Genomic DNA, 12,337 nt, shown 5'->3' with positions numbered 1-12,337 from the left:
ATGGGCAATGTTGTTCCCATTTTAGGAGCGAAGGGAACTGCGGCACAGGAAATGGACAGAGCCTTGGGCTCATGGATTCAGTTCCCGGCTCCACCACGAACTTGCTGTGTGACCCTGGGCAAGTCCTTTTCCCCTCTCTGCGCCTCAGTTTCCTCATCTGTAAAATGGGGAGAATTCTTTGTATGCCTCCCATTTGTTGGGAGTATAGATAATTTTTAACATGTTGGGAAGGTCAGAAAGATTAGAGTTAATCATTACGTAGCATTATTTACTTGAATTGTATAGTTCTATGGAAAGTATCCAAAAGTACACTGTTTAAATACCTCTTTCTACGTGAAAAAGAGGGCGGTGTTGCTATGCAGAATTCCAGCTGTAATTCAGAAGTTCATTGTAGCTTTATTATTACAGGTGTACCCCACTTTATACAATAAGTGTTCCTGGAAAATGTTTACATCATACCATATTATAAAGGTACCTGACAAGTTTGATTCATTTAAAGGCATTCTTTTATTATATCAGTTGAAATGAAAATCCCTTATTACTTGATTGTGTAGATACCTGGATTTTTTTTAATGTATTTGCTTAAAGTGAGGTCATTGTGACATGAGATGCATTTATATACCATGTTGAAGTAGTGGAGGTAGCCCTTTTGGTTGACAAGGGTCCTCAGTTCTGCCAAGTTAATTTTTTTTCTCCATGCTAAAAGTTTCCCAACTCTGTATGAATATATACATGTATATGTACACAAAGAATTGTGAGTACATAGTTGGAAGGAAGCCTTCTAGGACCTTCTGCCCTTAGTGTTTTTGAAATTCTTGAAAGCCCCTATACTTATTAAAGGGAACCCTGAAGTTGAACTTTGACTAATTATGTCCTAGTTGAAAAAAATTCCATCAGAAACTTAAAATTCTAAAATCCAAAGGAATCTTCTAAATCACAAAGAATCCTGACTTTCTTACTGTGCAATTGAACTTAAAAAAAAAGAATCCTGCTTTTGGTGTATTGTACGTCAACTACTTCTTCCCAGTTGTCAGCAACGTGACTGGTGTTGGAGGATTAGGTGCTGTTGCTATGGACAGGTCAGCTTAGCTTGAAGTCTTTTCCCATTTACATAAATGGGATGGTCAGTCAGAGCTATTGTGTGAAAATATTTTGAACATTTAAATTGTTTTCAGCGTCTTAGGAAAAAAAAAACTGGTTATAATAATTCAAAGTGACTGTTGAATTCCAGCCATTATATTGCATACCATTCTCACTGTATCTGATGTACATGGTGTCCATTGAAGCAGTGGACTAAATAATGTGTGGGCTAGCATTCCCTTCCCACTGCCAAAACTGTCCTGAATCAGCTTTCTAACTACCCAGCACCCTACAGTAAAGTACTTATTTGACCTCCTAGAACTTCCAGTTTTTAAATACAGGTTAAATATTCCTTGTCGAGAAGTGGTTAAGACTTTGTATTTTTTTCAAGTTTTGGAATATTTGCACATATATAATGAGATACCTTGGGGATGGGGCCCAAGTCTGATCATGGAAATTTGTTAAGCTGGATGTGGTAGCTGGAGCACACCAGCAATCTTAGTACTCAGGACGCTGAGGCAGGAGGATCAGTTCAGTGCCAGCCTGGTCTACATAGCATCTCAAGCCAAAATCAGTCAGCTGCTGTGGGACTGCTGTGAGATGTTGGGTCTGTCAGCTGGTCTCAGTCGGTATAACATTTCCCCTCTCCAGACAGTGGCTCAGGCCTCGGAGTGCTCTTCCTAACACTCTGGACTTGCTTACTCTTTCTCTCAAGTTTCTCCGACCCATGTAACTGCTAGATTCCTGCGGCTGAACCTTCATGCCTAACTCCAAAGACATGGCTTTCTTCTTTGTCCCCCCCTTTAGACATCTGCCAAGCTTTTTAAAGTTTGCCTTCCCTGCAGTTCTTCTTTTAAGCTTTAATAAAATCATGTTCAAGCTTTAAATAAGAGAAAGGCGGTAATTTGTTTCAATTATACCTTATATAAGTAGTCTAACAGTAACATAGTATTTTTAGTGAGCCTGCGTTTTGACTTCCATCTGTATCATAAAGTAACATATAGAATTTCCCACTTACAGTGTGATGTCACTGCTTAGGAAGTTTTAGAGGATTTCAGATTTTTAGGCTTTTGCATTAGGGAGGCACAGCCTGTACTTTAGTGGTCACCCAAGATCAGTGCCTTCACCTGGTAGAGAGATATTCAGCCTCTGCATGGTGTTAGCTTAGCATTGTGGTATTAGAGTGAATAGCTTGCCCTTTGACAAATTGTTTTTGGAGCTTTGGGGATTTCTTTTTATAGAATTAGGAGAGTACCTGCCAGGTTATTCTGAGTAGAAACAAAGGTGCTTGAAAGTACCTCCCTCGGTCCCTGTCATTCTCCAGCTGCATCATGATGGCCACCTGGCCCTTGTCACTGGCATTGCCATGATACTCTAGGATCTTTTTAGACTTGTTACTCTGTTGCCAGTCCTTTGTTTTGTTTTGATACAGGGTCACATGCAGCCCAGGCTGGCCTTGAACTCTGGATTGTCCTGCCTCCTACTTCTAGAGTGCTGGGATTACAGGCATGTACCATTGTACCCAGTTTGCCAGTCTATCTTCTGTTAAGTTTTTCAGATTCTTCTCTAATTAAAGCTTTGAAGATATTCTTCTGATCCCTCAACACAGGGCCTCTCACTATAGCTCAAGCTAGAATACAAGCCCATCACAGACCTGCTTCAGTCTCCTGAGTGCCAGGATCTTTTTCTTTTTCATAATAAACTTTAAGGGTGATGGGGTTTAAATTAAAATATATGAATTAAATTTAATATTTGAATTAAAATGTCTTGGGGCTGAGGATACAATTCAGTAGTAGAGCACTTGATATGTGGCAGGGCTTAGGTTCAAGCCCCAATACTGTAAAATCTGCAAAATTTTAGTTATCTAAGGAACTTACTTTGCAACTTGTGTCCTATAAGTGGTATTATATCCAATTGCTAACTGCAGTCTTTATAAAATATTTGTATGGTCATTGGCTCACCCATCAAAACTGAGGCTGTTAGCAATAATGCCATTTTATTAATAAAGAACATTTAGCTTACTTTTGATGGTCTTGAGTGCTTGCTGGCCCTTCTAGAGGCAAAAATTAATATCTTCATTTTAAAGAATAGAAGATTGCGGTCTAGGTTAACAGGCAACCTGTAACTAACTGTTGGATTAGAGCCCTGGTATCTAGACTCCCCATTGACCGTTTACTTTTGATGGTGATCTTTCCTGCAATGTTTGGGTGTCTCAGTCTATAGCCAATGACTGATAAACTGGGAGTCTTTTCTTCAGACTTACAGTAAGTAGAGAATGAATATTGGTTATCAGTTACTAGAGTTTTAGTGAAAGCATTAATACAGAGACCACAACAAAGATACCATTTTCTCAGAGGGAATTTTTTCTAGTGTTGGTCTCAGCAATTTCAAAATCTTCTGAAAAGAGTGCAAGAATCATTTGCCATACCGTTTGATTTACAAAGATAAGGTGAAGAGAAGAGCAGCTTACCCTAGTGGCCTGGCTTCCAGGCCACCTCCTTTTCTGCTAACTCATAGGGTGCCCTGGCAAAGCTATTCCTAACTCATGTATAAATTACTTTTACTCAGTAAAGTCTAAGGGGATGTGGTTTAACTTGCTCATTTGATATTGTTGTGTAGTGTCAGAGCAGGAATGATCCACTGGTTCAGGTGACCAGTAAAAGTCTGTTCAGGTGCTGTTGGTGTCACCTGGGCGTGCCAGCATTGGCTTCATGTGCTAAGAAAAAGAAAAGGTGTAGCATTGCGATCACTGCTTCTCAATTCTTTTATTCTTGTTAAGATGTAAGGATTATAATCCAGTACTAACCGTTTCCTTGTCTTGTTTTAAAAGTGGTTCTCATTTGATTGGCTTGAGGCTGGGGGCAGAGGCAGGTGATTAATGAAACATCAGCTACAAGATAGAGACCAGATATGGATTAGGAAATTCTGGTACTTTCCATCTCCATCTCTTTAGCAGTCACTACAATAAGGAAGTAGGAAAAATCACTAAGACGACGGTTGTCTGGAGATGCAGTTTTCCTTCTTTATTGCATGGGGGGTGGGGGCTTGAGAAATACCATGAGACCAACATGGAGTGCTAGGAATGGGAGTTACCGTGAAAAGTTTGAAACCTTAGCTGTACCACTAAAGTCTGTATCAGTGATTGTCAACCTCTGGGTTGTGTCCCCTGGGGGGGGGGCAGGTCACACAACCGGAACAACCCTTTCACAGGGGTCACCTAAGACCATTGGAAAACAGATATTTACATTACAATTCATAGCAGTAGCAAAATTTCAGTTATGAAGTAGCAGTGAAATAACTTTATGGTTGGAAGATACCACAGTATGAGGAACTAACTGTATTAAAGGACCACAGCATTAGGAAGGTTGAGAACCACAGATATATATTCACCCAGATCATAATATCTACCTGTCTTATTGGGTATTTCTGAGTGCTCGGCACTGTGTTAGGCTGGGCATGGAGGCACATAGCTATAATCCCAGTTTGGGGAGGTAAGAAAGAAGACGGTCATGAGTTGAAGGCCAGCCTGAGCTACATAATGATTTCAAGGCCAGCTTGAGCTGCAAGAGACCCTTTCTTTGAAAAGAAAAAAAAAAGAGGAATAAGGAAAAGCTTCTACAAGCCTCACTATGTAGTTGGAACAGGAGATGGGGTCAGGTAGACATCTCTTGGCAGGATTGTGAGGCTCAGCAGCACCTCCTGGTGGAAAGGCTCTAATGTTGTCCTTGCTTGGCCAGGTGCCGGATGTGCTCACTGACCTTCTACTCAAAGTCGGAGATGCAGATCCACTCCAAGTCACACACCGAGACCAAGCCCCACAAGTGCCCGCACTGCTCCAAGACCTTCGCCAACAGCTCCTACCTGGCCCAGCACATCCGTATCCACTCGGGGGCCAAGCCCTATAGTTGTAACTTCTGTGAGAAATCCTTCCGCCAGCTCTCCCATCTGCAGCAGCACACCCGGTAAGGTTGCTCCTCCCCTCACCTGGCTACAAAACACCAAGACCATGTGGCCTGTGCCAACTGTTCTCTCTTTTGCCTTTTGAAATCTTAATCTCTCTTGTTACTGTCTGAAAATTAAACTGTATTCTAGCAGTGTGGGGGGCCTTGAAAATTGTTATTTCCAGTCCCCGACTCTGGAACGATTTTTGTGGTTTCTCTCTGTGTCTGTTTGGAAATCCTCTACAGAGCAGACCCTGCTTTTACTATATGCTTCAGTTCAGAGCCATGGTGTGCATTCAACTTCAGGTCCATGGGGAACAGGCGGTATTGGCCTATGTTCAAATTGCTATTTGGAAACAGGGTAACTGTGGTGAGTGTGCAACCTTAGGAAAAGGCCGAGGGTTGACAAGACCGAGTACTGTAAGGTTACCGAGAGCCGTGGGTTGCAGCTCTTCATCATCTCACTGCCATTCTAGCCACCGACTTGCAGTCAGCAACAACCTAGACGTGGGTGTCCTCTTCATTAGCCTCTCCAGCCGGAGCTTTATTGGGAGGAGGGAGGAGGGGGTGCTCTCATCCGTCAAGCAACATCATTTCACCCAGCAGAGCACTGAGCCCGTGGTGTCGAACTGCTTCCTCCTCCCCCCTTCCCTCCTCTCCTCTCCGGCAGGATCCACTCCAAGATGCACACGGAGACCATCAAGCCCCACAAGTGCCCACACTGCTCCAAGACCTTCGCCAACACCTCCTACCTGGCTCAGCACCTCCGTATCCACTCGGGGGCCAAGCCCTACAACTGTTCCTACTGCCAGAAGGCCTTCCGCCAGCTCTCCCACCTCCAGCAGCACACACGGTAAGGGAGAGGGGCGGGCTACTGATCCCGCCCCGCTGGCATGCCCTCCCCACCCCCGCCCCGGACATATACAACCACCCGCATGCGGGGGGCGGGAGTGAGACCTGGCTGGAGGAGAATGTGACCGCAACAGAGAGAAAAGAAGTGGATGCCAAGAGAACCTTTCTGAAGCACAAACTCTATCAAAAAGACACAGTGATTGATATTTGTTGATTGATTAAAGACAGAGACAAACTCGGAACAAAGATGATGATTTCCTTTACCTTCCTCCCTGAAAATACCAAGCACACATCTTACCAGATTTCTTCTTTGGTGCTAAAACAGAGACATTTGGTTTTAGAAGACCTTCTAGCCTCAAGACACCAATTATAAATGGGAGATATAATCAGATTTAAATTGGCATCGGCCTGGATACACTCAACAGCAACAAGCAAGATTCCAAGGGTGCCAAGAGTAGAGCACAAAAGGAAACTGAACTGAACATTCACCAAGAACTGGGAACAGACTAAAGCTCCTGCTTGCATCGAATCCATCAATATGGAGTTACTAGGGAGAAGGGGGTCTGACACTCGAAGAGCTGATGGTTTCCTTCGGTGATGTCTCAAGATGAAGTGGAGTCCAGATTCCTGGCAGTTGGCTATTTTCACCCTGCTTCTTGTGGATGTGATGTTCTTACCCAAAAGTGGTCAGACACCACCTTGAGGAGTTTGTTGTCATCCTGTGTTTGAGACTTTGATCGTAGAGACAGTTCTGAAGTCCTTGAAAAGAAACAGATATTGGTGCATCCTCACATCTGGGCTTGTCTTAGTAGATATAGGGTCCTGTGGTGTTGGGGAAGAGGCTAGATTGATTCTAACTTCAGGATTTCCTGTCTAGGGGCTTAGATTGCAGGGGGGTAGGAGGGGTAGGGGAATCCCTAGGAATTTCCATGAGTTTCCACTAATGTCTCTTCTACTTTCAACAGTCATTATAACCTGTCCTTTGATTTCAGAACTATCTCTGGCTATGATGCTCAAGGTTGAAGGAACAGTTTCTGTCTGTAGGGTGGGGACCATGGAGGAAATGTTGTGTATTTTTCTTTTTCCTTACAATTGTAGTTACCTTTTATTTCTGAACATTCACCATGGGATGGTTATTATAGGAGCAGATGTATGTACCAAATCATGACCTGTGTCCCAGATGCTGAGTCCTCAAGTCCCTCTTCTCCCAGCACAATGAGACTCTCCTTGAGCTGAGTGCTATAGGCAATAACCAGAAATCAGGTACTACAAACCACTCCAGGTCAGAGGAGCTAAAGCTAGTGCCTTGTGCAGGTTCCTCAGGAGGCAAACCTGAAGAGCCTGCGGTCTGGTGCAGAGCTGGTCTTTGTGACCTTTGTTGATGTTCTTACTCTCTTCTCCTGTGCAGAATCCACACCGGTGATAGGCCGTACAAATGTGCACATCCAGGCTGTGAGAAGGCCTTTACACAACTCTCCAATCTGCAGGTGAGTATCTGGTTTCCACATACGACCTTGAGTTAAAGACTTGGGACTGACATTTGGTGGAGAACTAAATTCTCTTTAAAATTACTGAGATGGGGGGCTGGAGAGATGGCTCAGTGGTTAAGAGCATCGCCTGTTCTTCCAAAGGTCCTGAGTTCAATTCCCAGCAACCACATGGTGGCTCACAACCATCTGTAATGAGGTCTGGTGCCCTCTTCTGGCCTGCAGGCATACACACAGACAAAATATTGTATACATAATAAATAAATAAATAAATTAAAAAAAATAAATAAATTAAATTACTGAGATGAAGCTGGGCCTGCTCGCCTTTAATCCCAGCTGTTTGGAAGGCCAAGGCAGAGTATCCAAAGTTCAAAGCCTGCCTATGGTACAAAATGTGTTCAGATCAGGTCTGGCAACTTAATAATAGTGTCTCAATTTAAAAAAAAAAAATAAAAGGGTTGAGGAGTTAGCTCTTCAACAGATAATAAAGTGCTTGCCACAAACATGAAGGTGTGAAATCAATCCCTAGAACCTACTTTCAAAAAACAGAAACTAGTAGTTTTGGTATGTGCTTGTTATCCCGGCACTGGAAAATGGACAAAGGCAGCTCTTCAGAGCTCTCCAACCAGCCAGCTTAACCAAATTGGCTAGCCCCAGACCAATGAGAGAAAAACAGCAAATACTATTAACTGTTTATACAAATAACTATTAACTTGTTTTCTCTGAGAAAACAAGGTGGGTGGCTCCTGAGTAATGACACCAAAGTTATCACTGGCCTCCACATGCATGTACACCTGAACATACACCCAAAAGTTTTTTGAAGGACTAGGGCTTCTGGGATGGCTCAGTAGTTAAACATACTTGTCGTGCAAGCCTGAGTTAGAGCCCTGGAGCCGCCAGTGGAAGGAGAGAATAACTGGTAAAAGTTGCCCATTATCTTCTCCCTGTGTGCCATGGCAGTCGCACACACTCACTAATCGAATTTAAAGGAAGCAAAGATTGGTTCTGTAGCTCACTGACAGTGCTTGCCTAGCATGTGCCAGGCTGTAGTAGGTTCAGGCTCTAGTACATACCACATTTTAACACAAAACCCTTGGGTGGCTGGGAATCATGGCATGTGCCTGGAACGAATCTGGACTACATAGACAGAAGAAACAAAAAATTAGGGTATAGAGAAATGGCTCAGCAGTTAATAGTATTTGCTGTTTTTGCAGAGGACCTGGGTTTGTATCCATGTCAGGTAGCTTTACCATAACTTTAGCATACCTTACCCATAACTTTAGGCAGAGTTTTCCTGTCCCGGGAACCGCTTCAAAATTGCCACACAGAGGCTTATATTAATTGTAAATTCTTAGCCAATAGCTCAGGCTTATTACTAACTAGCTTCTACATTTTAAATTAACCCATATTTATTTACACTCTACAACAAGAGCATGGCCCGTTGATTACTTCTCTATCCCCCATCAAATCTCTAACTCCACTCTTCTTTCTTCCTGTATCCTCAATTTGATCATCAAGCCTATACTTTTTGCCTGGCTGTTGGCCAATCAGCTTTTACTAGCCATTGAGAGTAATACATATTCATACTGTACAAGAGGATTGTTCTACAACATGTAACTCCAACTCCAGGGAACCCAGTGTCCTCTGACCACCCAGGCGTCTCTACAAATATGCACATAAAAATGTCTAAAATCCGGTGACAACCTGGGCTCCATGAAAATCTCTCAGAAAACAAAAAAGCAATCACAATATATAAACCAATTGTGTGTTAGCATTAATAGAACACAAATATTCTCAAATCCCACTAAAGGAACTTAATGGGAGAATGATATTATACAAGTTTTCTTTTCCACAGCCCACTCTAGGCAAGCACCCTACCACTGAGCAACATACCCAACCCTTGTGATTTTTTTGTTTGTTTTTTGTTTTTGTTTTGGTTTGGTTTTTCAAGACAGGGTTTCTCTGTGTAGCTTTGGAGCCTCTCCTGGAATTCACTCTGTAAACCAAGCTGCTCTCAAACTCTTACAGGGATTCCCCTGACTCTGCCTCCCAAGTGCTGGGATTAAAGAGTTGTGCCACCACCACCCACCTGATTTTTTTTTATACTTAAATGGTGTGTTGTGTAACTCAGGCTGGTGTTGGATCTACCATCCTAACTCTTCAGCCTTTAAGCGCTAGGATTGTAGGTATGTGCTGTTATGCCTAGAATTTTTGCAAGTTTCAATCTGTTGCTTGGCTAAAAGTGAATGTGTTCTTTCATCTGATAGTCTATAACATGAAAGAACAAGAGTGCAAAGGCAAACACTTGTATTTTATGTGTGTAGATATGTCATGGCTATTTGTGCGTGAGCATGGGTAACACTTGAGGGTCTGTACCTTCTTCTTGAGACTGTTCTTTACCACAGCTAGAGTTCACCATGATTGCCTAGACCAGTGAACCTTTGGGAACCTCATTCCTGCCCCTGCACAGCACACCAATCACATCCAGCTCTTCCGTGGATACTTAGGATCTCAAGTAGGGCTCTTAATGCACAGCAAATACTCCATCTGCTGACCCTTCTCCTTGGTCCTTGTCTCATTATTTTGAAGAGTTTTTATTCTGTGAGGCCCTGTAAAGGGTCAGGGAATCCCAAACCTCACTTTAAGAGCCATTGGAAGAGGGAGACCAGGTAGATGTAAGTCACTGTAACATTTAGGACCTTGGCTGTATGCCTTGTGAGATACATTTCCTCCCTTAGAAGTTTCATTCAAAGCAGCTCTACTACCTTATAGAATGGGAAGCTGGGATGTCCTGTGCTTACCTCGGGGCTCTCCATAAAGGCCAAGGAAGGAACAGTATTCATTTTGGTTTCTCTCATTTGTTTACAGTCTCACAGAAGGCAGCACAACAAAGACAAACCCTTCAAGTGCCACAATTGTCACCGAGCATACACAGATGCAGCCTCACTAGAGGCTCACTTATCTACACATACGGTGAAGCACGCCAAGGTGTATACCTGCACAATATGTAGTCGGGCATACACATCGGTAAGTGCTTAGTATTTTCTCTTCCCATGTCTGTGTCTCTTCTTGATGGAAATCTTTTGTGACTCGCTTGGCATGTGCTTGCCCCTGCTCTCACGTCTTAGAGTCAGTACTCAGAGATAACTAGCACCATAAGCGGGGATTCTTTATTCTAGACATGGAAGGCAAAGTTTTTGTGATGAAGAAAGGTTTCAGATATTTTTTATGAGATTCTAGAACAGGCCATTATCAAATGGCTTTACTAGGAGATCTTTGAGAAAAATAACTTTCTCTGCCAGCTCAGTGTCCATGGTGATTTCTAAAGGTCCAGCTCCAGAGTATCCCTTTATAGACATGACAGAGTGAGAGTCCAGGGTGATAGTTGCAGTTCATGTCTTTCCCTTCCTTTCATCTTAACTTCTTTTTACCATCTTTCTCAGGAAACATATCTTATGAAACATATGCGCAAACACAACCCTCCTGATCTCCAGCAACAAGTGCAAGCAGCGGCGGCGGCGGCAGCAGTGGCCCAAGCTCAGGCTCAGGCTCAGGCTCAGGCTCAGGCCCAGGCCCAGGCCCAGGCCCAGGCTTCCCAGGCATCACAGCAGCAGCAGCAACAACAGCCACCACCACCACAACCACCACACTTCCAGTCACCTGGGGGAGCTCCCCAGGGTGGGGGTGGTGGGGACAGCAACCCGAACCCTCCACCCCAATGTTCCTTTGACCTGACCCCCTATAAGACAGCAGAGCATCATAAAGACATCTGCCTCACTGTCACCACCAGCACCATCCAGGTGGAGCACCTGGCCAGCTCTTAGAGATCCGTACTGCCATCCACTGGAAAGAGGGAGAAGAAGTTCTGGTCCCTCCTTTGTCAACTCCTCTTGGTGGGAACGTTCTCTTCTTCCTTGACAAGTCCTGTCTCCAGCTCCTTGGTCCTCAGGCATGGCTTCCTTCGCAAGATAACCATCCTTAATCTCAGCTGCTCCTGATTGACAAAGGAATCCTGAGCTGATAGTGTTATCCAGCAGCCCCATCCAAGCAGAGCTTTAAAACTGGGGGTTGGTGCTTGAGAGAGGATCTGCTCTGGCCTCACATCTTGTCCAATGTGGGCACTTACCTTCCTCTCTTCTCATCCTCAAAGTGGGGCCAATAGAAGGCTAGCGGCTGGTCCTCCCAGATAATACAGAAGGAAGCTCTAAATACAACCAACCTTCCGTTCTACGCTTACCTGTAAAAGAACAGGTTTTGCACGTGGCCTGACCCCTGTGAGCCATTTTCTTTCCCTTACATGGTCTCACTTCATATTGGGTGGTGACTACCTTTTTTTATTTGTAAGGAGGCCGGTAGCCAATACATGGTCACCAAGGTGCCAGAGATTCTCCAGGTGACCAAGGGTGGTTATAAGAGTGTGGGTTATGATTTTTACTTGTAGCCTCCTTCCTTCTCTGCCGACCAAGGGCCTATATACTTTGCCTCACCACGCCAGTCCAAGGAGCTATGGGAGCTGTGTTCTCTGCAAAACCCCAGCCAGGGTATTGCAGAGAAGGGAGAAGTCAGGGCACACACAAGGACTGGACTTAGCTCCCTAGGTGCCACGGTCAGATGCCGGACATGGATTTATATATAAATATATATATATATAAATATATATATATATATATACCTGCTCATCACGGCCATCTTTGTTGTAACCATTTCTGTGTTTATAAATGCATTATCTCTGAGAATTTTCATATTGATGTTTTATTTTTGTCTTATTTTTCTCCACTTTGTCCTCTGGCCATGGCATTTTAATTTTCTTTTACCTTTTAATTTTTTTTAATCATGGCAGATTTCAGAGAAAAGAAATTAAAATAATCAGGAATTATACAGTTGTTATAAAGCAATTTAAAAATGAAAAAATCTTATGTACAAACTAAGGGGTGTTTTTAGAACATTGTATAGAAATAAATTCATGTTTAAGGATGA

At 43.4% G+C, this 12,337-nt stretch overlaps 1 protein-coding gene across 21 annotated transcripts in view; it reads left to right on the top strand.

Annotated features, from left to right (window-relative positions):
* Window positions 1-12,337, top strand: part of Znf384 (zinc finger protein 384) — a 31,677-nt gene extending 19,340 nt beyond the window's left edge. For 15 of the 21 annotated variants that reach the window (XM_087904223.1, XM_087904226.1, XM_087904233.1 and 12 more), the window contains 6 exons: window positions 26-118; window positions 4,818-5,042; window positions 5,692-5,874; window positions 7,282-7,360; window positions 10,229-10,387; window positions 10,804-12,337. In XM_087904223.1, the coding sequence (XP_087760349.1) occupies window positions 26-118; window positions 4,818-5,042; window positions 5,692-5,874; window positions 7,282-7,360; window positions 10,229-10,387; window positions 10,804-11,184 (1,120 nt within the window). In that variant the 3' untranslated portion in view covers window positions 11,185-12,337. The remainder of the gene's footprint in view (window positions 1-25; window positions 119-4,817; window positions 5,043-5,691; window positions 5,875-7,281; window positions 7,361-10,228; window positions 10,388-10,803) is intronic. The other 6 variants (XM_087904230.1, XM_087904229.1, XM_087904228.1 and 3 more) reach the window with 3 other exon arrangements.

The sequence above is a fragment of the Myodes glareolus genome, chromosome 3, assembly GCF_982192425.1.
Source record: "Myodes glareolus chromosome 3, mMyoGla1.1, whole genome shotgun sequence".
In the NCBI taxonomy this organism is placed as follows: Eukaryota; Metazoa; Chordata; class Mammalia; order Rodentia; family Cricetidae; genus Myodes; species Myodes glareolus.
This window is presented reverse-complemented; position numbering and strand designations above follow the sequence as displayed.